Source organism: Nelusetta ayraudi, unplaced genomic scaffold (assembly GCF_046127955.1).
Source record: "Nelusetta ayraudi isolate G7.1 ecotype Tasmania unplaced genomic scaffold, CSIRO-AGI_Nayr_v1 ptg000083l, whole genome shotgun sequence".
Taxonomy (NCBI): Eukaryota; Metazoa; Chordata; class Actinopteri; order Tetraodontiformes; family Monacanthidae; genus Nelusetta; species Nelusetta ayraudi.
The window spans coordinates 1,197,430-1,222,055 of NW_027466133.1; the positions used below are offsets into that span (position 1 = coordinate 1,197,430).

A 24,626-nucleotide genomic window follows, 5' to 3' on the forward strand; every position below is an offset into this window, starting at 1 on the left:
TCGAAGGCTTCCGCCACTGAGTCGAGAGCAACGAGGCGGAAAAAAAAGAGGTAAAAACAAAGTTTTGATTAGCTGTGCCTACGTGGTGAGTTTTTTTCGTTTGCGCGTTCAATCTGCAAACTTTTGTCCCCCCGTTGGGAGGGGCACCGCGGAGTTCCATCCCGTTGATTAGATCCTAGTCCAGCGGAAGGAACAACAGCAACAACAAAAACAGACATCTTGTGCGTTCATATGTAATTATTCAGATGAAGGCCGCGCCGCAGAGCTCCCTATGCAAATTCTGAATATTTACTGAACGTGTGCCCGACGCCGCCACTGTGTTTGCGTCCCTGTGGGAGCTGCGGCAGGTGATGGAGGGCGACTCCGACTCCCCGGGGGTGGGTTCAGCAAACGATCTGCGAGCTGATTGGCTCTTGTGTCTTCTGCAAACTCCAAAGCAGAGAATTTGTGTTAGGACGCCTCTTCTGACGTCAACGTCAGTGTTTTCTGCCCGTGAACTGTAGCTGCAGCCTTTCGGTGAAATTCCCAGAGGCAAGCCCATCCTCCGGACTCTTTGTGATGTCACAAAGGGCTGAAATACCTCTAATAGGTTAGTGTCAGCACCTCCCTGCTTCCCCCGACCAGGTTTTGGTATCTGCCCTCTAATCCCACTTACAAACCTCCGACAAGTGTTTTTTTAGCGGGAGGCTGCAAACAGAGGGTTAAATATGCAGTTTTCTCGAGAGCCGTTGAGGCATTTGATCATTTGCCGCACTGGAGTCCAGGATGAAAACCCAGGATCTGAAAACGGGGTAATAACGCGGAACCTTCTTGGCTGGAGCGTGGCTGATAGGAGGAGAAGCCCGGAGCTCAAGGCAGTCCGCAGAATTCATCCTTCTATCACCTCCAAAAGGTCAAATCCCACCTGGTTAAACCCTTGAATCTGAGAATCTGAGTGCAGAGGTTTCAGGCAGGAACTCCTGATGGACGGCAGGATTTACAGGAATGATGTATTCTATATATGAACAGTTTTACTGGGCTCGAGCTGCAGGATGTCTCGACATTTCTCCTGTTTCCATTGACTTTCCATCTCCAGACAGCCTGAGATGAGCTGCGCGGTTAAAGAGAAGTCGACGGAAAAATTATACATAGATATATATTTATATATTTCTTTATATATAGACCTATGACGCACAAGCAGAATGAGACGCTCCTCCAAGTCCTCGGGCTTCCCCTCTGCGTCTCTTCTCCCGGCAGATCCTGGGATTTAACAGGAAGTTTCCCCAGGGAGCCGTTTCCTGCCTGCCTGCAGGGCCGAGGCGCCGTGTTCTTCCTGATTGTGGGATCAAGCGTTTGGGCTGAGGCAAGCTGCCTGGAGGCGGAGTGTCCTCCACACAGCGTGACGGCGGCCGGCGTCTCTTTCTGAGAGCGATTCAACCACCGGAGATGTTGTGACTGAACAAATGATGTGTTTGCCTGTGACAAGCGATTAGATTTGGTTCGATTTGGTGTGAATTGACATCCAGCTGGCATTTGCACGACCCCAAAAAAATTTTCATACTTAAGAATAAAATTATCCAGACAAAATGGTTCAAGATTATTGAAAAAAAAAAAAAAATCCATCTATGTAAACCTTTATTGCATTTGAAGACAGCGGAAATAATGGTTCAAAGCCAGCAGGGGGCGATTGCAAAGACTGTAGATTTCATGCAGCCAAGCTGTTCTCCAGTCCCCTGGTTGAGTAAATTAATCGTAGCTAGAGGCAGATTTTTAGGCCTGCGATCCACATTAAACAGCTGCAATCTGCTCCTGTGGGCGGAGTTTGACTGGACCAATCAGGATCCTCCGTTAGCTCGTAACAGCAGCGGCAGGATGCTGCAGTGTCTGTCGGTCTTTAAAGAGGAGGGCAAAGAGTGACGCTGGCTGGCAGAGTTTAGTTAAACACGGCGGGGGGGTAAAACCCCCCAACCTCACCGGGATATTCGCCCCTGACTTCATGTAAAACTGGAGCATGTGAGCAGCCAGGACAGTAAATCATATTTACAGATGCTGCTTTTTTTTTTTTGGCCCAACTCAAAACAGCCGGGGTGCAGCCCTCATTCATTTTGACGCATCACTTAAAGACCTGATGATGTGAAAAAGAAAAAGAAGAAAAAGAAAAAGAAAGGAAAAATTATTCAATCAGTGCATTTTGCATTTTTTTCTTCTTTTGCCGCCGTCTCGTTCGAAGCCTTGCGGCGCGACGCAGGAAATGAATCATGTCTGCTGCGTCGGCTGCACCGTTGAATTTTTCACAGTGCAGAGTGTCACCGCTGCTGTTAATGACGAGCTCGCCATCTGCCGCAGCAACAGGTCGTGTGAGGAATTCATCATCGTGTGTCGGCCCCAACCAACCCACCCACCCTCCACCCCTCCATACACACACCCCTCCATACACACACACACACACACACACGCACACACAACTTGACGAGCCGCTCGGCCCCTCGGTTCACGTCAAGAAGAGGCGAAAGTCCGAGCTTCTCAAGGACAAATTAATATCAGGGAGGAGGGGGCGGAGCCTGAGCCGGGGCAGGTTGCTCTGCGGCAAATGCTTTTTTTTTTTTTTTTTTTCCTTGCATCATCAAATATTCATGAGTCAGCGCATGTCGCGTGCCGCCGTCTAATTGGCAATTACACCTGCGGCACAAAGGTGCACGATGGCGGGAGCGATTGTGGGCGCTGCAATAATGCAGAGGTGGGGGAAGGGGGCGGTGTTGCGCGGAGGTCATTTCCTGATTAGTTACTCATTTAAGGCCACATAAATAATGAGGATCTTAATGGGGAGGGGGGTGTCTTGTGATGGACACTTTAAAAGGCCTTTCTCTTTGTCGAGGCTTAAAGTGACCTCATGAGAAATTTAGCGTGGAGCAGGTGGTGGTCCACCGCCACCGCCGTCGCCACCCGTTCTTATTGTCTCCATTGAGCAATGTTACGCAACCCTAAGAGTGTTTTTCTCCTCCCGAGGCTCCGGCGGCAGGTTTACTTTCATTGCAACATCTGCTGAGCCTGTAAAATCAGACCTGGATGGCAGAAGATTGGAGAAATAATGCTAATTGGCTTGATGAGTCTTGATTTTTTTATTTTTTTTATTTTGTGCTGCAACATTGTAAATGATCTGGTCATAATTTGGCGTAACTGACATTAAAACACGAATCCACCCCCGGTGTGTGACTTCCTGTGGTATCTTCGACATTCTGTAGAAGTCTGTGTAAAATACCACCTTGCGTGGACATAAAAACCATATGTCGCCGTCGGGCATGTTTGAGATTTCAAGGTTAATAGAAACGCAGCTTCAGGAGGTCTTATGAGCGTCCTTAATGGTGCTGGAGCCACAGAAATGCCTTCTTCAGCCTTGAACATTTACACCGGCTCTTCATTCGCGGCTCAATTATTCTAATTTTTCAGCGTCCGTCCCGTCGCTCTGCCCAAGGTTTCTTTGATGCTTTGATTTAATTTAAAGGCCATTTGCGCGAAAGGCCCCCTCATCTTGTGTCTCCCTCCGATGGCTAGATTGGTCACCAGTAAGACGAAGCGGGCGAATGAAAGTGCGTTTTATTCCAGGAAGGAGACAAGGAAAAAAATTTGTGTGATACATTTTCATGCAGAGCCGTTGTGATTCTAATCCCATAAAAGCTGCCGCCGATGCGACCCGACCGTTTTCTTTAGTCAATTACACAAGCGATCAATAATCCGCCCCAAATGAATCTTTGACGCTAAGCCCTTTCGATGTAGGTGCCTTCTTGATGAGATTTTTGTGGATTTTTTTTCTCTGCGCCGTTAACTTTATAAATTGCGTCCGCCATGCGAGGAAGACGGCGTTCCAGTTTGTCTGCTTTCCAAACGACCCTTGTCTCCACGCTGAGAAAGTCTTTGACAAGAGTAAATCACATCACTGCCAGGACTTTTGTGTTGTTTACACGTTTAGATAAGATTTTTTTTTTCAAGACTTCTCGACACGGTGAAGGAAGGAGGAAGTGGAGCTCGGCCCCTGAGAGCGTTAAAACGCCGGCTCTTTCAAGTCGTGTCGGCGGACGTGCCGCGACACCAAACTCCATTTGAAAATTAACCATTTTTCACCGTAAACTGCGTCTGCGCCGCCACTCGCATTCTGTTTGATCCACGGACGCCATCTGTACACATCATCCAGTCTGTGGCATCATTAACTCGCCTCACCCTCTGTGTGTGTGTGTGTGTGTGTGTGTGTGTGTGTGTGTGTGTGTGTGTGCACGTGCACGCGGCAAACATATCCAGGTTCTCTTTGAGGACACCTTGATCTTTTCGGGATCTTTTCATTTCGTTCCTTTCCTTCCTTTGACAGAACAATGTCGAATTTCAGCTATTAGTGGTTCTTTCATTGGTGCTTATGAATACTTGTTTTAAAGGTGCTACATGTGGAAAAACACATACAGTGTAGAAAGTTACATCGCAGCACCTCCTGCATCCCATGTCCATTGCTTTGTGTTAAACTGGACATTCTATACAGTTGGATTCTTGTTTGCTCAGTGGAGGTTCACGGTTTGGGACTTGCAGGTTGCCAGTTTGTTTTGGCTTACATGCAAAACTATGACATCTGGTGGTGAAATTGAGTTTAGGCTTTGTTTCTTTAATTAATGATTTTTACACTGCACAAATAGAAAGAAAAGCTTATGAAAGGTGACCCTACTGTCCCACTGTGATCAACGAAAGAAAATTCTTAAAGTTTACGATGAAGTATAACCACGAGTCTGCCTGGGCCTAAAAATAAAAAGCAGTTCATTTCAGAGTCCTTGTCCTGAATCTGCAACAGGTTCCTGCTCTTTTTTCGCCCTCCCCCTCATTACTCATCTCTTATTCTGCCTTAACATCAGTGACAGGGAACCAAACCATGGATTTATCAAAACAGAATCCAATCTGTGTGTGGTCAAATGAAGACCGATCGCTCAGTCTGGCTGATCCTGAAGCACCTTCTTCATCCTTCCTGATATGTTTGTCTGGACTCACTGACACACTGGGTCCTTGAATTCAGAGGCTTTTTTATTTATTTATTTATTCACCTGCAGAATATTTCCATCATGTCTCGGCGGATGTCAGCAGCTGCGGATTTGACGCCTCCTTGCTACCTCCCCGCTTTCAGGTCGGCTGCCTTCCACAGGCAACCTCACTCGGCGCCTCCCCAGAGGCTTAATTTGATGATGATAGGACGGATGACAGGGCCGAGGGGGCTCTCCACCGCCGGCAGCCCCCGGGCTGCCATCAGCCTCCTCTGCCCAACGACCACTGCTGCAGCTTCCCACTTCCCTCCTGGAGGCTCCCTGTGCGAAGTGGCCACCACTCGCCCATCAATTACAACACACAGCCGACAGAGTCTTTCAGTGTAATTGCCCGGGCGAGTGTAACCGAGACGACGCCTGTGACCTTTACAGCGCAGTACCTTGCACAAACTTCTTGACCAACTCCGTCTCTCTGTGTGTCCATCTTTTTTCTTCCCTTATCTTGCACTGCACTCAGGGCTGCCGGAACCTATCCCAGTTATCCTGGGGCCACGACAGGCTCCAACTCACTTGTCCATCACGGGGCCGGCAGAGAGGGACAAAAAAAACAAACATTTGCACTCACACCTGTGGACAATCTTGCGCTGCCAATCAAACCCAACATGCTTGTCTTTGGGCTGCAGGATGAAGTCCAAAGAAGATCCCTGTCAGAACGTCCCTATTAAAAGGGGAAGGTTATGAAATACAATTTGCCTCTGCAGGACTACGGCAGGTTTTTGTTTTAAGGAAGGTTGGGGAGGCAAAAGGCTCAATCATTCCACTTTTCCGAACTTTGTCTGAGTTCCGAGCCAGCAGGAGGCTCAGGTGCAGCAGAGAGAGAGACAATCCCCCTCCGCATTTAGAATGGAATTGACCTGTCAGCTCCCGAAACCCTCACAGAAGCAACCAGCGGAACCATGAGCAGCTCTCGCGGCCCCACACATGGCCACTTATCTGGCGCGAGCCAGGCTGGAAAGACGGCGTCTGTTTGAGATGAGGACGTCCTCGGCGGCGTGTCGCGCTGATGCGGAACAACGTCTATTGCATCTCGGTGATTCGTGCGTCCGGATGTGAGCCTGTTTACTGTTTTGTTCCAAGTTTGAAAATAAAATGGCATTTTCACCCAAGGTTGCCTCCTCTTTTTTTGACATGGGAAAAATCGGATTTTGCCTGCATCTTTTGCCACATTGTCGTAACGTATGAGGTTTGAGCTCCTGCACACACACACACACACACACACACACACACACACACACACACACACACACACACACACCACCTTTCTAAAAGATTTAAAGATTGGGGGGAGAACATGGAGATTCAGGTGGGTGTGAGTCAATATTTGCTCAAGCTCTATTAAGCCTTGACAGGGAGGAAGCTGCATAACACGGCAGACAAATCATTTTTCATGCAGATAGTTCGAAGCACTGATAGTTGAAAAACAAATCCTCTGTTTAGTTCCTTTTAGAATCAATGCAAAGACTCTTACTGATCATTATCATTATATATCCATGTAATTGCATTCCCTGTCAGTAAAAACCCAAGAAGTGAAGAAAGTCTTTCCGTTACTTCTTCTGCCTGCTACTATTTCCAGGAAGTGTGCATTAAAAACACACATTTCTCTAAATCAGTACAGTGTGATGTCACAAAGGGTTAGTGACAACACCCCCAGTCAGTCAGGGGTTGTCCCCGCCACTCTGAGAAAACCTTGGTTTGGTGGTTTCTTTTTGGCATCAGCTAAACACAGGCATGAATTATGAATATTGTCAGCTTAGGCTAGAAAATGTGTATTTACCAAAAAATCTTCCTCTTCAACGCTTTCTTTCGATTAATTTGACCTTCAAATTGATCCCAATACATTTTATGTTTTCACTGCGAGGCCGAGAAAATGATTTTTTGATAATGCTCTGTTTACACACTGCCTAAAATATGCAGGGCTCCAAGTAGCCAGAGGCTTCATTTAATTTTTCAGCGGTGGTTCCTCAGTTATCATTTAGCACTCCAGCGTGTGAGCGAGGTGGGGCTGTGGGTGAAAGAAGGAGGGTGAAAAATCGGACCTGAGAGCCTCACTTGTTGCGGAATTAAAATTTCAGCCTTTATTATACCGACCTTAGCTGCGTTGTTGAGAGAGAGAGAGAGAGAGAGAGAGAGAGAGAGAGAGAGAGAGAGAGAGAGAGAGAGAGAGATCAGCGCCGCCTCCGTCTCTCTGTCTCTCTGTTCCAGATGAGGAGCGGGGGAGTCACCAGGATTCCCTCCAGGCTGCTCTCCAGGAACCAGATTATTTTCAGTCTACCTCCTTCAGTTCACTGGGCAGGATAAGGCAGAGGCGGATCTTCTCTTTTTTTTTTTCCATGACTGAACACCGGTTCGCGTGTCTCCTTTTTGCAGGAAACATGGAACGGGGGAGAAAAGTGAGGTTGCCGAGAATAAACAGTCGGACGGGGTCTGTTTGAGAAGCACCTTCCGCCGTTCCAGGGAGCTGACACGAGGAGCCTGTGCGTCTGTACACAGGTGAACAATTAGCTTCTTTTCTTTTCTTTTTTTTTTTAAACTCCTATTTTCTTGCATCCACACGATGATCCGATGCGCCGCGCTCTCCTGAACGTGCAGCTTTTGGCATGGACCGTGACTGCGTAAAACGTCAAAGTTTTCCCTCCGCACGCACCGACAGCGACGTAGATTCGGCTTATTTCGGGTCGATTTTTCTCCCCTAAATAACGGGAACTTTTCCAAAGAGGGAGACTTTTATCTCCCCTCGCCGCCTCACTTTCCGTCGACACTGCGTTTGTGGATACCGCGGGTTGGTACAGCGAGAGGGTCCGTCTCAGCAGCAGCAACACCTCCGGAGAGCTGGACTATATGAAGATCGCAACACAGTTGTTGGTTTCCCCTCGCAGAGATGCCAGTGCGTGCCGTCACCACCAGGTTCATGTACAAGGGACTGTGCACAATTCCGGACGTCCTCTCCTTACGGAGCCCCGTCATCCTGCCAGAGGACGAGGTGGAAGGTGAGTGAGTGAGTGAGTGAGTGGAGTGAGTGGAGTGAGTGAGTGAGTGACCGAGTGTTGAGAGAGTTTCTCTGCCGCGGAGACGCGGCAGGGAAACCGTTTCAGCACCGAGGAGAGCTCCGCAACAGACCGGTGCGTGTGTGTGTGTGTGTGTGTGTGTGTGTGTGTGTGTGTGTGTGTGTGTGTGTGTGTGTGTGTGTGCGCGCGCGTGTGTGTGTGTGTGTGTGTGTGCGTGTGTGCGTATGGGATTAAAATTGTGTGAAAGCAACCCAAGTGATAAAAATACATTTCTGCTCAAAGAACAAAGCACTAATGTTTAAAAGTACAAAGTATTGCTCATGGTCCATGTGCCTGCCCAGTGATTTTATATATTGATTTGATTTGATTTGATTGTACTGGACAGGTTTGCATTGTCTCCTTGCAGAAAAAAAGAAAAAAAAACCTGGCAGGTGGTGGGGGTCGGGGCGGGTGGGATACCTACACACCTCCACGTTAGGCTGATAAACAACAAGGGAGTGAGTGGATGGTCGCTTTGCCAATTCCCCCCCCCCCCCCCCTCTCTCTCTCTCTGTGTGTGTGTGTGTGTGTGTGTGTGTGTGTGTGTGTGTGTGTGTGTGTTTGCCCTGCGGTGAACCGGCCACTCGTCCAGGCTTTAACCTCCCCTCCACCCCGCAGTAAGGTGGGATAGAAGCCGTGAGTGCAGTGTGAGCCGTGATGGATGGATGGATGCTGCAGAGTAAAGCTGCCTTTCTTTTTATTTTACTCTCTATTACATTAATTCCCCTTTAAGAAAATGCTTGGTTGGTTTTGATTGATCTACCTGATGTATTGATTTTTTTCCACCTGCACCTGTTGGTCCTGGACACTCAGATCCCTCTGACCTGAGACCTGAGCCCAGGACAGTGCTACATACCCACCCTCTGCTCTGCCACTGACTGATGCAGTTTTTGAAAATAAATAAATAAATAAACGAATGAATGAAAATCTTCATGATAATTAATTTCCCAGGAGATTTTGGTGCACAACTCATCCTGCTACACTATCTGGCAGCAGAGCAGCGTCTGCATGCGCAATGGCGTGTCGGCCCCGGCTGCCTCTGTGGGCCCTCGGGGGACCACTTCACCTCCCTCTCGGATTCACTTGAGGTGAAGCCATCTGAGGGAAGATACTAATAAGTCAGAGGGATAATCTCTCAATAAAGAGAAGCCTGCGAGGGAGGAACGAGCCCCGATGAATGTCTAATTTTAAACTATAAAAATGTAGATGAGACCAAGACACCATTTCTGTGAAAATCTATAGCTGTTGAAGCGGCAGATTGATTCTCTTTGGCTGATGAATTACATCCTCTGGCCTCAGCCGAGGTTGCTTTATGTGTTCGATTGATGAAGAAAAGAAGCCCCGGCGGTGGCGGCGCAATGTTCTTCACCAGCAGACACCAAGACGAAAGACTCGGGCCGTTATTATTGTTGGCGTGGCGCTGCACAAATAAGAAGTTTTGCCTCGAAGATTGGCGGCAACAATGAGGAGGCACAGCTGGCAGTGATTTGGCGCTCAGCCAGGTGGACTACAATAAGGAGATGGCTCAGATTAGATTTGATATCGCAGAGTCTCTTGCATGCAAAAGGGAATTCCATTTCCCCGTCTCCCGTCCCGCCGGTGGCAGCCTGCCCTTGTTTGGAGCAAGTCATTTGACATTGAAAATCTGCTATCTGCAAAAGAAGAAACAACATAAATTTAATTAAACACAGTTCAGCGTAGACAAGACGAAATCGGAGGAATAATAAAAGTGGGAGAGCTGTGGCGATGATGCAGCTTTTTAATGGTGCTGGAAATCGTTTGTGGGTCAGACGAGAGCCGGAAAACATCCAAAGGGTCGACTTCGAGTTTTAGATCGACCTGTGTTGGAGATTAGATGGTAACTCTGTTGGAGTTACCCTCTAGAATCAGGGCTGGAGCTGCCTCAAAGCTCTGGCAGGGAGCTTGTTAGACAGAGCCTCAACACCTCACTGTTTGCCAAAGGTGGCGCCGGCAACGAGCCTCGGAGGGAAGATTCAGAAGAGTCCGGCGGCAGTTTGCAAAAGAGGTTTAGAGATGAATTAGGAATGAGGGATTGGATACCGTGGTTGGTCTCAGCTCATTGGCCCAGATTGGTGAATTTCTAAGAAGTGTCATTAAATGCATTGGTGTATGTTGCATATTTTTGATTGATTGCTTGTTTTAAATTCTCGCAAAATGAACACAAAGCTGGTCCCAGCACTCAGCCCTGTGGAACCCCACTTTTAAATTTTAGTCCAGTCGTAGTTTTAGCATTACATAATCTTGTTTTGTTTTGTTTTTTCAGCAATTTAATGCAAAAGCTTTCTGTGAGGACGCTTTGACTTTAGTGCAGCCCAGCTGCGGGGGGCGCCGTTGGAGTTTTCATCCCAAATTGTCTGTTAAAGAACGCGTGCCAGATAGTTTATTTTTTTTTATCTGCAAGACATCTCACCAGCCCGCACAGCACAGAAAGCTGCGACGCCGCATTGCAATGTTCCTATAAGAAAGCTGTTGAGACTCGGTAATGTGTTCGCAACCATCTAAAATTCATTACAGAAACTATTGTTTCCTCCTAGAGATATCTAATTACTGCAGCACCGTCCTGTGATTGCCAGACTCCTATTCTCCCCCTAATCATGTTTCTTGGTAATAGCTTTTCCCCCTCCCTCTCCTTAATATATATATATATATATATATATATATATATATATATATATATATATATATATATATATATATACATATATATATGTATATATATATATATATATACGTATATATATATATATATATATGTATATATATATATATATACATATATATATATATATATATATATATATATATATATATATATATATATATATACACACACACACAACCCTTTATTTAAAATGTTCTGGATCATCTCCCAGTAGGAATTCCGAGTGTCAGCTTTGTAATTTTGCTAAATGACTTGACAACTGAAGTCGTCTTTATTGCATCTCAGAGACACGTGTGTGTGTGTGTGTGTGTGTGTGTGTGTGTGTGTGTGTAAATAATCTGTGTATATATAAATGTGTGCACATGTGTAATAAAGACGTGAAGCAGAAAACCGTCATTAACGAGTTTCCTGCCGCTACACATGTTGCACACGACTTCCTCCGAACCCCGGATGAATAATTCAGACAACACCTTATCTGAGTGCAATTAAGATAATGATGTATGTCAGAATATGGGAGCATAGGTAGTCAGCGGCTGTGTCCCGCGGCTTATTAGCTCATTAGCGCGTCTCGCTTTACCCGAGGAGCTTTGTATATTTACTCCAGCCGCAGTCATTTGCGCAGGACACGGACCATTAAACTCCATGAAAAGTGAACGGCAACTGCGGCAAGTTCTGATTAGATCAACAGGAATTTCTCTTTGTGACATTGCTGCAGTTTTTTTTTTTTGTTTTGTTTTTTTCCGACCGACCGTAGACAAACAGCAGCACGCAAGGACACGAGGACGTCGCGCCCTGTGCAAAGAGACGCCGCCGTCGTGGGCAGCACACGTCATAATTTGCTTTCTAAACAGATTAAACGGTTTGTTTTCAGTTCTGGGTCTTTGTGTGTACTGTGTTTGGCAGAAAGTTGCGCAGAAGAAATATGAAGCCCAACAACACAGCAGTTCGGTAACCTTCTGCTTTTCTGCTGCGTGTTTTCCTCGTCAGTCGGAGTTTCTTCGTTCACAGACGAGACAGAAGCTCTTTTTTTTCACCCTGCGGTTGCTGTCGGCCTGTCACAGCGCAATAACGTCCTCTTTCATCTTCCAAAATAATCGCAACTTTTAAAGTGAAAGGCCGTCGCGAGTCATTTTTCAAAAAGAGGCGCCGGATTAATGTGCGTAATCAGACTTTTGTGAGGAGCCTCATCCAAGTGTTTGGCCGAGACAAAGAGACTTGAGTCCTCCTGCATAAGTCAATTGAATCATAACTGACAAGTGCACACAGTTAATTAATTAATTAATCTGGCACCGCACTCGAGGTTCCTCAGAGGCTGCTGGTACAAAGCTAAACTGCACCGTGAACATCTGAGATGTGGGGGCGGAGCTTCACGTCTCATGGCCCGCCCGCTACCTAATGGATCCGCGGCAGTCCGGGGGAAATGTTTGCGGAACAGATGGCTGCTGTGGCGGCGCTGCGGCCTGCTTCCTTGCCCTTTCCTTCGCCCTTGTGTCGGGCGCTTGCTGTCAAAACTCCTAATTCGCAGAGCGCAGGTCAGCCGAGCGTCATGCCGGGCTTCTCCTCCCGTCGAGCCCTGAACGGGTCCCAGGCCGACCACAGCAGGATCTTTCTGTGTGGAGTTTACACCATCTCCCCTCTCCACATGTGCGTTTGCATGCGTTTCCTTACCAAATCATCAAAAATCGCAGCAGCTTGTTGCAATATTGTTGCAATGTTGTGATGTATCGTAGTAAAGCAGCTTTACATTTGACTATAGCGCACCAGGGGTTGTTGTGAGTCTTGTTTTCAAAGGGGAATTTCCACAGTGTTGAAAGCCGCTATAATCCCGACTTGACTCAGCTCGAGCGTCAACACTTAGGCCGGTCTTGGCCCACTTCCTGTTTGGTTTGTGCCGACCGTCACGACGTGCCAAGTAGCTCTGTGTTACTTGACACGTAACAAGCACACCCAATTAAAAGCAAATTCCAGAGTCACTTGTGGCACAGCGACTAAAATGAAAATGTGATTTATTTATTTTTTTTTTTTCAAAATGATCTTTGCAACAAAACTCGGGCCTCCTTGAGGCGTTTACATGCAAAATCTGCAAGAAAAATCATGTGCATTTCTATCCCTTCAATGCTGACTGAATGGATTCCACTCCTAAAGAACTACTGTCATTGAATGATTCTGAATAATCAGACTGCCAGTACTTTAAAGACAGTATATAAAAAAAAATAAATAAATAAAAAATCTTTTCATGACAAGACCACGTGTTAATTACTCGGAAACACAGCAGCAGACCGGCGGTGAACTTGGCAGACGCCCCTGCTGCACATGTGCCGTCGCTGATAAGACTCTGGTTTAACGGCTGAGCGCTCGCCACTTTTCCCCGCGGCCGTTAAACTCTTGGAGGTCTCGTCCGCGGCCGAGTCGCATCGCTGACGGAGGATGTGATCAGTATTTATAGATCTCATCCGGCGGGAGGAGAAAAGCCCCCTCTGGCTCCGTGCACAAAAAGTTGTTGTCTCCGTAACATGAGCGCAGCAAGAGGCGGAGCCATTCGGAACCGGCAGAAATCGAATGTGGCGACGCGTTGCATGACCCTCGGGACACTTGAGGAGTTGCTTGGTCCACTTTTATCACGGGGACAGTGCACCCAAAATTGATATTTCCACTGAATTTCTACCCATTTCTTCACTGCTGGTGACCTTTTTTAATCCACGTAACCTGTCTGGAGTTTCACAGAAGCTCAATGTGTCTCTGTCATGTGTCTGTTGCAAGTTCAGTTCTGCTAGCCGCTAAACTAAATACAGCCAAAGTTTGGTTAATAAGATTTAAGTGTAACTGGGCCACCTGCATATTAGGCTTGTTTTATTCGATTTTTTTAATCATATGTTGGGGTCTTTGTCCACTGGCTGGCGTTCTTTCTCTTTAGGAACCTCCAGGACAGTTATACTGATGACAAAGTGGTGAGTCTTCGAACTAACCCCCTAAATACGTTTTGGCAATTAGCAATGAATTTTTTCAATTTATTTATTTATTTTGCACTCCACTCCAAGTCGTCGCCGACAAGGTTAAAAAACAAGCACAGACCGGACGGCGGATGTTCAATCATCGCTGCTGTTCCTCACAGCCGAGACAAATGTCCCGTTATAGCGTCCGAAGAGTTCCTGCTTTTCAGACGACGTTGTCAAATGACGTTTGTTAATTATGAGGTCGTCCTTCCCGTCCCCTTGTCCCTGTTGCATCCAGAGCCCCATTTCATTTGACTCATTGTGCTTAGGAAGTATTATACACACGTACAAAAAAAAATCCATCAGGCTATCATTCAACCTTTGGGAATTAGCGACCCCCCTGGCTGAAACATGTAGTTGCACTGCTTAAAAACAGTTAACTCAAACTTTTCTGAGAGCAAAAAAAGGCTCTTCCTGTGTGACAAACAACCCCCAAAAAACAAAAAGGGGAAAAAAAAAAACAGCAGCAGTGTCGTGTTAATCGTTGTTCCTCACAAACACATCAGGTCACGTATTTCCGTCTCCTTCCTCCTGCCAAGAGTTGCAGGTATAGCGGTGGGAACGACTCTAGGTAGCTTTTGACAGCAGGGGTTGTTTTTTTGCTGCAGGGCGTGTGTGCGTGCGTGTCTGTCTGTGTGTGTCCTTTATGTAAATGCAACACTGTGAAGACAATTTAAAGGCACGGTGGCAGAGGAAATGCAAGGCATCACCTGAGAAAGTCAGTCACCTGCTTTGCGCTGCTGCTGCTGCTGAAAGACTCGACAGCAGCAGCAGAGGAACAGAGGATTGTGTGGCGCCGTGGTTATTTTTTTGTTGTTACTGGGGGTTTTTGTTAGCGTGAAAGAAAATAGGATCCCTGGATATATCCACCTTGAAGACATGAGCTGATTCCTCTGTGAGACATGTTGGATCAACAAGTTTTGTTCTCCATCGCCAATTTCCTTCAAGGATAAGCCAGGCTCTGGTCGCTGCACAATATGCATCAGTCGTTACGAACGACCGTACGCACAACATCAGTCATGTCACTGCAGTAAATGTGGTTAAAAGCTCTCAGCGTGAAAAACTGCCGCTGTGTGACGAGAGAAACCGACAGGTGAGACGTAAAGATTCTGAAAGTTGTTGAAACTCCAAACCGTTTGTGGCACAGACCTTCTCCAATGGGGCCGCTGCTCCTTTTCAGCATCAGCTGACAGGAAGGATGCCATAAAGCACGGCAGCTGGTCTCGCAGTGAAGCGGACATCTGCTCTCAGCTATAAATTGATTTTTTTTTTTTTCCTCTTTGGGGGGGTGAAATCTTCGGCCAGTCGTGTCGGGAGCGATATCTTCAGAGCGGCTCATTCTGTGCAACTCCTGTTGTTCCGTTCTCCCCTCCCTCCTCTCCACTACCTGAGGAGCCCGGAGACCTTTTCATCTGCCTCCCGCTGTATTAAGTCTATTACCGTTTCCTGAGCAATGTCATGACCGCTCGCTGCAGCCGAGGAGGGTTGCTGTTTTTTTTTTTCCAATTGTGTCGAGGACTGAGCGGGAGCTTCCTTTGCACTGATCATCCATTTATATGACATATTCTGTGTACTTTGGCCTGATTACGGCCATGCTGATTTCGTTATTGTCGGTTTAACAGCTCAAGGCCTCCTGTTGCTTCCCAGTGCATGAAGTTGACTGGTTATGGAACGTTATGGCTGACTGCAGAGGCTTTCTGTTGGAGGTTTGCCAGGAATTTTCAAGCTAGATCAACTTTCAAGCAAGAAGAAGAAGCAAAAAAGTCTCCAGCGCTGCTCTTTGTTCTCCTTTCATTGTACATTTGGCAGCGGCTGCACTTCTTCTCTGCAACTTCTACATCTGGTATCATTCCTTTCCAGTTTATAGAACTTAAAACCCGAACTTTTTAGAATTGCTTTAAAAAAAAAAAGGATGAGGATGAATGCGTGAGGCTCCAGCGACCCTCAGTGCAAAGTCCTGGTCGGCTGCCATCCTGATGGGAGGATGGTGCGAAGGCTGCCATACTGTCTCTCTCTCTCTCACTCTCTCTGCAAATTCAACCAAAACTTTCACTTTCACTTTGCCTAATTGGCCGTAAAGCCGTTTGGAATCTGCTCCCTGAGTTTTGGAGGCGGCCGGCCAGCTGGGCTGCGTCTCTGCCGGGTTCCCGCCGGAGCGCTTGCTCGCCCTCCCTCCGAACTGCCCAATGACACGCCAGTTAATTGGCTGCCGTTAATTGCCTGAAGGTGTGAACGAGCGAGTCGGTCCCTGTGATCCGGCCGGCGGCGTCTCCCAGTTTTCAGAAAGGGGGGCAGAATGAAAGAGAAACTGCGACGGCGTGAAGCAAATATTCTGGGGGGGGCGGGGGGGTTCTGCAGTGAGACAAACTAGAAGATCGAAAGGAATCAAATACTTGTTAATTACCTAGACTTACTGTTATTAATAAGCTTTTCTTCATTTTTTTAGGGTATTCATTATATAAAACTTTTACATCTTATGTCCAACATATTTCCCTCTGCCTTGTTTTCAGCTCTATGGAACATATTAATGTCTTCAATGTCTATTGACTCAAAATTAGAGATCAGCAGTTTCACCCAACTGGCCTTTTTCCAGGCCTGGCTGAGTCGTGTTCTCATCCAGATGCCAGGCTGTTGTTTTTCTGGACCAAAGCCCACTGTCTGCCTGGGAGAAAAAAAAATCTCCAGGTGAGGCGGCTTTAGTGGCTTTTCTGCCTGAAGATCTGCTGCCGCGCAGCAGAAGGCTTCTTGGCATCTGTCCTTGTTTTGAATGTTTGTTTTTTATTGGCTTTTGTTGTGAGGCGTGCGCACACAAACAGCTAGAAGTGACCGTGTTGGTCGGTCAGCAAAGGTCAGTCGGATCTGTTGGTCGTCCTGTTCTGTTTTTTACATTTAGCTGGAAGATTCTGGCTTTAGATGTTTTGTATGGCAGGTTGTTGGAATCCTAAATGCAATAAAGGCCCCAGAGAGTATTTTATGATCTTTAATTTTCACCAAGAAATCTTGTGGAGCTGCCGTGCATTAGGAACAATCAGAAACATACAGAGAAATCTCAAGGAAACAGCATATTTAACCAAGACCAAGTGGACCTTCCACCAACAAAGAGGGCAGAGCCAACAGCTGGGGATGTAGCCGCTAACCAGGGAGAGGCGCAATTGCCCATTGTGACATCAACAAGGGTTTTTACATGCACTTATGTGAAGTGGACTGAGAAACGGAAGCAAAGGGATGTTTGCTGTTGTTGTTAGAAAACACTGGTGAGTTCTGCCCAATATGGAACCTTTTTGCGCCTCAATACAAGATGCACTGGAATTTGAACCGAAACCAAAACAGCTTCAGGTGCAAGAACAAGCAAACATCATCTGCATCATCTGTTTGTTGCCTCACCGGGAAACAATCGGCTCCAACGAGCCGCCGTGAAATTATCGGTCAATATTTCATTCGTCTCTCACGCGGCGGCCAAACGTTCCGAGACTCTCGGCTGATCCACATCCGTCATGCAGGTCACGCCGGCCGCAGCTCAGATATTCAGCAGCAAAGATTTATTTTCTTTGGAAAACTCAGATCCGTTTCAGGGCAAAAACAAATACACAACAAACAGTGGCTGTCAGGAAGTAAATAACTCACTTCATCATAAACAAAGGTAGTTTTAATATTTCTTTTTGTAGTGATTTATCAAAAGATGGCTGCCTTTGGACGCACCATCCATCCGGAAGTCTGTGCCGAACAAACACAAATCTGCCAGCTGCTGGAGAAAAATAAAAAAATCTCACTTTATCAGCCAAACGCTCTCTGAGCTCACAGGCTTTGTAAAATTCAAGAGGCGTCGCTCTCCTTAAAACTCGCAGCTCCCCTTCAATCTCCCTGGTTCTGAGTGTTCTGAGATAAATGCGTTTCCGCTTCCCGATGCGGGAGATTCGTCACAGTTGGACAAATCGCGGATCACCGTCTTCTCCTTGACTCGACTCCGAGCGCCGATGTCGTTTCCTCCGCGTGCCTCGTCGCCGATGCCAAGACCTCAGACGTCTTCTCAGTGGCTCAACAGTTTGAGCTTTCAGTCTGGGGCCTGGCTTCCTGTGACTGGAGGTCGCAGCCACGCAGGCCTCGGGTTGCCTGTTGCTGCAGGGGAATCACCCTGAGGCGGGGAAAAAAAAAGTCCACCAGCTTTGTGCAGCTGCAGGATTTTCCCCGACCGACTGAGCGGCTGCTGCCTGAGAGGAGCTTCCTGCAAGGTCACTTGAGTTCTCCGTTTCCCAGAATGCACTCTGAATCTGTGGTTCACAGTGTCTTCATTCAATCAATGTCTTACATCATGTTGTTTTTTTTCTAGTTTACCTGCATTTTCTTATTTTTTTTCACAATGTTTTCCGACCGCTTGATACGACAGGAAATGACTGCTGGTTGCCTGCACGCAGCTTCCCAACAGCTGCTGGCGGCTTTGTCGAACCTCTGCTTAAAAACACGTCCACGTCGGCAGGAGTCCAGGCCGCCGACGGTCGTCCCGTATTGTTGGCGTAAGATTACGATCGCTGCCTCCTGCGACACCGCGTCGGTCAGGACTGGGAAATGAGACGAGGGCCGTCTGGATTTTTATAATGTAAAAGCAACAGAAAGGGGACGTGACGCCTGTTGACTGAACTGAATGACATGCCGACGTTGAATGCGTCATTTGTCGGCAGCGCCGCAGGGTCGTGACACTGACAGCCGGCTGGTGCAGCTGGAAGATAACCGACCGACCGACCGACCGACCGACCGACCGACCAGCTGACCATCCGACCTATCAACCAACCCGCTGCTGGCGCTGCATCGCCGCCTCTAATTTAGACAAATATGTCGTGTCGGCCGGCCGAGTCGAGGGTCCGCCCTCGCCCCGCAACCCCCCCACCACCCTCACTCTCCGTCTCCCTCACTCGCGTCCCTGTCACTCACGCAGCAGCGCGAAGATGGATGGCCGCCACGCTCGCACACTCGGTTCAGACGTGAATGCAAATGGCAGGTGGCGCCCGTCCACTCGCTCGGCGGAATGCAAAATGAGCCGCTGCGGCAGATGCTGCGGCTCTGATTGCGCACGGCGCAGGCCGGGTGTAAAGTTCACGTACAGTCTGTTTTTTTCCCTCGTCGCTGCGTTGGCGGAGCAGGAAGGAGTGAAACTAGAATTTTCGGCACTCAGTTGGATTAAAAAAATATATCTTAACCTCAAACAAAGTAGTAATTTAAGTCATTTAAAAAAGGCAACATCAGGAAAGTGAAGTTAATTTTTGCCGGGAAGAAAAAAAATTGCAAATGCAGCGTCTGATTAACTACACCAGCAGCAGACGGAGTGAAGTGGAGCTCCAGCTCCTCCATCTCAAAGTTCCTCCGCCTCCTCCTCTCGTCTATCCAACCATTGTGTTTGCAGCCTCGCGAGTCGCCCGTTTCCCCGTCACAGCAGCAGCGGCACGAGGGGCCTCGCGCGCATCATGTCGAGGATCTGCATCCCAAAGAGGGAAAAGACGGGAGCTTCTCCTTCGCCTTTGATGTGCCGCTGCATCTTTTTTGCACTTCAAACAGAATGCAGCGGGGGTGGAGCGGGTGGAGGTGCAGGGGTGGGGGTGGATTCGGGGCCAGGACGGCAGCCACATTTCTGGATTTTTCACACAAAAAAAGGAAGAAGGTTGCTGGGAATTCTGATGCCACAGAAACATTGCCGTGAGGAGCCTCGACTCTCAACTTCTGACGCACGTTTGTTTCCTTCCACCCAGTAATTTATTCCCAGTTTGACCTTGTGTGCGTGTGCGGCCGAGCGACTGTGTTTACACATACATTCCCACATTTATCTTCATTTCGATGCATCTCGGATCCTTCAGACAAGTGCAGCTCCGGAGGTCGTGTTCGCTCTGAGACTCCTCCGATTGATTTTCCTTGCATTCGAATTTTAGATTCTGTCATTATTCTTTCCTTGTTTTGAGCTCCGCACATTTGAAGTGTGTCCTGCGTTTGCACATCACGGCGCCGCTGCGACAGTTCGACGCTTATACTCATTAGTTTTCATCCTGGATCTTTGGGTTCTGCCTGAGCAGGTGTATTTGTCACTTCCTCTCCTGATTTTTTCATATATTTTTGCTGTTTTTGTCTTTAACGTTGAACCCTCCCATGTCCAAAAGACCACGTTCAAATATAGTTTTGCACTTCCTGTCCCTGCTGATCTTCCTCCTTTCTTAAAGCCCCTGTTGGTCTTGACTTATTGCCTGATTAAAGCAGGTTTTTGCATTTCTTCGTAGCTTCAGTAGCCCTAAGATTTCGTCATCATCATCATCATCATCATCATCATCATCACTGTCTTCTTGTGCTGCTGCTAACTCCCTCTCGCTTTTCTCCTCCCGCCAGAGATCCGTGAGGCCTTCAAAGTCTTCGACCGAGACGGCAACGGCTTCATCTCCAAGCAGGAGCTGGGGATGGCCATGCGCTCGCTGGGCTACATGCCCAACGAGGTGGAGCTGGAGGTCATCATCCAGCGACTCGACATCGATGGTGCGTCGTGGCTGCCGTCGGGGTCGGAAGGGGGTGGGAGGCAAAAGTGGGCGGGCTCAAACTCTGTGGTGTGACCCATCTTCCCTCTCCATCCCGCTCTTCTACCTTTTCCTGTCTCCGAGCAGGTGACGGTCAGGTGGGCTTCGAGGAGTTTGTCACATTGCTCGGGCCAAAACTGTCTTCGGCCGGGATGCCGGACAAGTTCCACGGAGCCGACTTCGACTCGGTGTTTTGGAAGGTACAATCCGCTGTCGTTTGTTGTATGACAGTGACGGTATCGCTGAGACAGGTGGAGGTGTCAGGCCTGAGAACTGGCACATCCATCTTTATAGAAATTTTTTTTTACGTTTTTTTTAAGGCCGCCACTGTGCTGCAGTCACTGGTGACTTCCTGCATATCCCTCAACGGAGATTTTGCTTTCTTTGCTCAAAATTAATGTTTGACTCCCTTCTGTTATCATCAGCACAATATAAAACAGTTGCGTCAGAGACTGTGAGCAATCGGCTTCCGTTTAGCGGTGATGAAAGCAGGAAGCGGCTGCACCGAGCTGCCACAAGAAGATGAGAGAAAGAAACAGGAAGTGGCTGCAATCCCAGTCACAGTCGGTTGCAAATTTCTGGTTAAAGCCAGAAGCTGCGTTTCCGTTACCCCTAGAATTGCACAAAGCCTAAATATCGCAAGAAAAAACTCATAATGGAAACACCTAAACTTTGAAAAACCCCAAATACTCAAAAAGGTTTTACACTCTCACAAGGTGGTTTTTCAGATGTATCAATGTAGAGGTATATGCAAAAGTTTCATGGAAACAAAATTACGAGAATTCTCGCAGGACGAGATTTTACGAAAATTCTGCGCTACACCCCAATTAATGTAAACACCTGAAAATCGCAGTACAACTGGCTCCCGGCTGATTTGTCGAAATTTTAGAAATATTGCTTATATTTTGCGAAAAAACTGTCATGGAAACGCAGCCAGATATGCAGCAGCAAAAGGAACCTAACAGGGCCTGCAATCTACACATCAGCTGGAAGGCAGAGCTGTGTGACCTGCTAGAACGTCTCTCTTGGTTTGTTTTTTTTGGTTTTTTATCGCAACAAGTACAGATTTGCGCAACATTTTCACCTCATGTGCTCATTCAGCCACATTAATTAGCCCACCGAATTATTATCATGCAGCGCAAACATCTACCCTCAGATTTTTCCTGTTCCTCTGCTGCTAATTCCCAACCTGCAGGGCGTTCAAGACAAAAGGCGTTGTTTTGTTTTTTTCCCTCAGCTTACCAGATTTCCCTTTTTCTTCCTCTTCCCTCCATCCTTCCGTCTTTCCTTCCGTCGTCAGTGCGACATGCAGAAACTGACGGTGGACGAGCTGAAGCGGCTGCTCTACGACACCTTCCGCGACCACCTCACCATGAAAGACATCGAGAACATCATCATGACGGAGGAGAGCCACCTGAACAGCCCCGACTGCCACGTGGACATCGACAGTAGGTGGCAGCGTTGCAGCTTTGGGCAGATTTTTTTTTTCCACAGCGGGTTTGACTCTAATGCTGCATTTTTTTTTCTTCCTGTGCCTTTGTCGTTATTGGTTGTTGTCTCCGCAGCGAGCCCCACGCAGCAGGAGAAACACACGTGCGTGCGTAAAAGCCTGATTTGTGCCTTCGCCATCGCGTTCATCATCAGCGTCATGCTCATCGCTGCCAATCAGATGCTCCGCAGAGGGATGAAGTAGACGACCTCCGGCCTCCCGACTCACCCCGGCTGGCTACAGTGAAATTAAAGGACCCACGCTGAAAAAAAAAAAAAAAAAACAAATCCAACACTAACCAAAATACTTGACTATTTTTTTGTTTTTGCTTCCTGACAGCTTCCTGGATGAAATGATGTCATGCACTTGTTTCGTACAGCCGCCAATCGGAACACACTGTGGCAGCGTGCTGGAGGTTTAGAGGGCGGAACAGGAGAAAGACTCTTAAAGGGCTGAGGAGGAGATTAGATGTGTGGTCATGGTGACTCAGTGGTCTGTGCCGTGCTAATAGCTGTGCCGTGTCTAATGTGTCCAGTGTACCGTTTGGAATAATAACAATCATCACACAGAACAAGAGCCCCCGACGGGCTGCATGCAGAGTAGTTTCAAATCTCGGGCTAGCGCAAAGGCACCGAGCGTCCGTCTCCATTCAGCAACGCAACGTGGACGACGCGCAAACTCAGTTTGTACGTTTTCATGGTTTTTGTCTTACCGTTGTGTACCTCTTGTCGTTAGCGGTGTCACCGAACACTGAACACCACTGATGAGCTTTATGAAGCACCGAACGCTCTTCCACGTGCTGGACATGCGAGACGTTGACAGGCAGGGTCAAGGCGGAGTAAAACAGAGAATTCCCAACAACTGGAACAACCCAGGTGAGCAACACTGGGCTGCAGGTACAAAACAGGAAGTCAGAAGGCAAACATGCATTTTTCAATTTAGGTCAAAGGTTAAGCCAATTCAAGGAGTAGCTCACTCAAAATTGACTTTTTTTTAATTTAACCTAATGCCAATAGAGAGTCTGAGTACATTTAAAATACCATGTAACCATTCTGGAGTTTCACAGACAGCTTTACTTGCAGAGTACTTTGACTTACACTTATGCTGGGAAGAGCCACGTCCATGCAGCTTTTGTCTGTGGGGCGAATTATATAAAATAAGGTAAGAAAAATTCAAATGTTATCCATCCCAAAGGAAAAGCTGCTTATGTTGCCATTTTGTGACAAGCTGTATTGAAGAGACTTCCGGACGTCTTGGATGAAACCACCAAAGCAACCAGTGTGTTTTGCTTCTTGTCCACAGTAAATTTGCATCAGGGCGAATTTCTCTCCCTGCGAAACTTCAGAAGGAAGTTGTTGCAGTTTGGTCAGCAGTGCTTGAGTTGACATTGGCACGGGGGAAGCAAATGGTGACATTTTACTTTTGAGCGAACTGCTCCTTACAGCTGAAGGAAATATTCAACTCCAAGCAGGAGGGAAAAAAAGAGTAAAACAGTCCAAAGCAGTTTTCTGAAAAAAATCCCCCGGACCTGGACGTCGTTCCGCTGACCGTGTGCTTGACGCTTCTCGGCCGTCTGCCGTGATTCACGCGTGCGTTTTTATAAGAGGCGACGCGGTGAGTCAGCAGCGAGGCATCGCTGTGCTGCTGCTGCTGCTACTTGGTGACCTGATTTACCAGTCGTACGATCTCGAAAGGGTTAACCGTCGCTTTTGTCACAGCAGTGAGTCGATCCCAGTTACCTGACACGCTCACATGTCCATCAAGCTGAAGTGTTAGTTTAAAAAGAGGAAATCTGGACTTCTGGTGCGTGTCTTCGCGTAAATATGCAATTTGTAAAAGAGATCATTGCAAAAAAAGGGGGGAAAAAAACACTCAGTATTTGACATTTTCCTCTAAATGTCGAATTTTGTGAAGAGTTGAGGGCGGAATGTGAAACACTGCAGTAGCTGCGCTGCGAGGGAAAAAAATGAACATATCATGACAAATGTTGTTTTCCGGCTTTCACATGGAACCACAGAGACGACATTGACTTACAGCATTGTTCTATTTTTTTACTTGAAAGTGACACATTAAATCGACGTGATTTTTATTATGAATGTAAGCGTATAATGTTTTGTATAAAACACACAGCACAGAAAAAATATATATATGTATATATATATATATATATATATATATATATATATATATATACATGTATATATATATATATATATATATATATATATATATATATATATATATATATATACATATATAAATATATATATTTATATATATATACATATATATATATATATACATATGTATATATATATATATATATATATATATATATATATATATATATATATATATATATATATGTACATATATTTAAGAAAAAAAAACACATATCAGGTTCCAGCTGTATAATTTCCAGACTGACTGGATTTATTCCAAAAGATGTTCTTGTGAGTTTTAAGGCCATGCACTTCCATGATTTGTTAAGAATCTTCTATTATTCGTGTTTTCCTTGCGGAAAATTTGTCAAATTTGACAAGACTTTCAAAAATGCTTTATTTTTGCTTTATATCTTCAATTTTATTGAAGCTGCTTGGCAAAGGGGGAAGGAAATCGTCAATCGTTCCGGCAATAAAACTGATATTTTATCTTGTGTCTCCGTAGCTTATAAGAAAAAAAAAAAAAAGTGAACACTTAAAGGACGTTATAGTACCTCTTCCTGTGATCATACCACGGCAGGTATGGATTTTGTCTGAATGTAATATATAAGTATTGTGTCAAACCTTAAGAGATGTAAGCAAATAATCTGTCCTACTGT

General features: G+C 46.7%; 1 protein-coding gene across 1 annotated transcript; it reads left to right on the forward strand.

Moving 5' to 3' along the window:
* The first annotated feature begins 7,586 nt into the window (after positions 1-7,586).
* Positions 7,587-23,964, forward strand: cabp7b (calcium binding protein 7b). Its single transcript, XM_076045039.1, has 5 exons — positions 7,587-8,038; positions 20,135-20,278; positions 20,404-20,516; positions 21,617-21,764; positions 21,882-23,964. The coding sequence occupies exons 1-5, from the start codon at positions 7,930-7,932 to the stop codon at positions 22,007-22,009; spliced, it is 642 nt and encodes a 213-aa protein (XP_075901154.1). The 5' UTR covers positions 7,587-7,929; the 3' UTR covers positions 22,010-23,964.
* The last annotated feature ends 662 nt before the right edge of the window (positions 23,965-24,626 follow it).

What these genes read in the sequence shown, in the direction of transcription:
- cabp7b (XM_076045039.1), top strand. Translation starts at nt 7,930, where the DNA reads ATGCCAGTGCGTGCCGTCACCACCAGGTTCATGTACAAGGGACTGTGC. An exon ending in TCGACTCGGTGTTTTGGAAG is followed by an intron (nt 20,517 to 21,616) that starts GTACAATCCGCT and finishes TTCCGTCGTCAG; the next exon opens with TGCGACATGCAGAAACTGAC. An exon ending in CTGCCACGTGGACATCGACA is followed by an intron (nt 21,765 to 21,881) that starts GTAGGTGGCAGC and finishes TTGTCTCCGCAG; the next exon opens with CGAGCCCCACGCAGCAGGAG.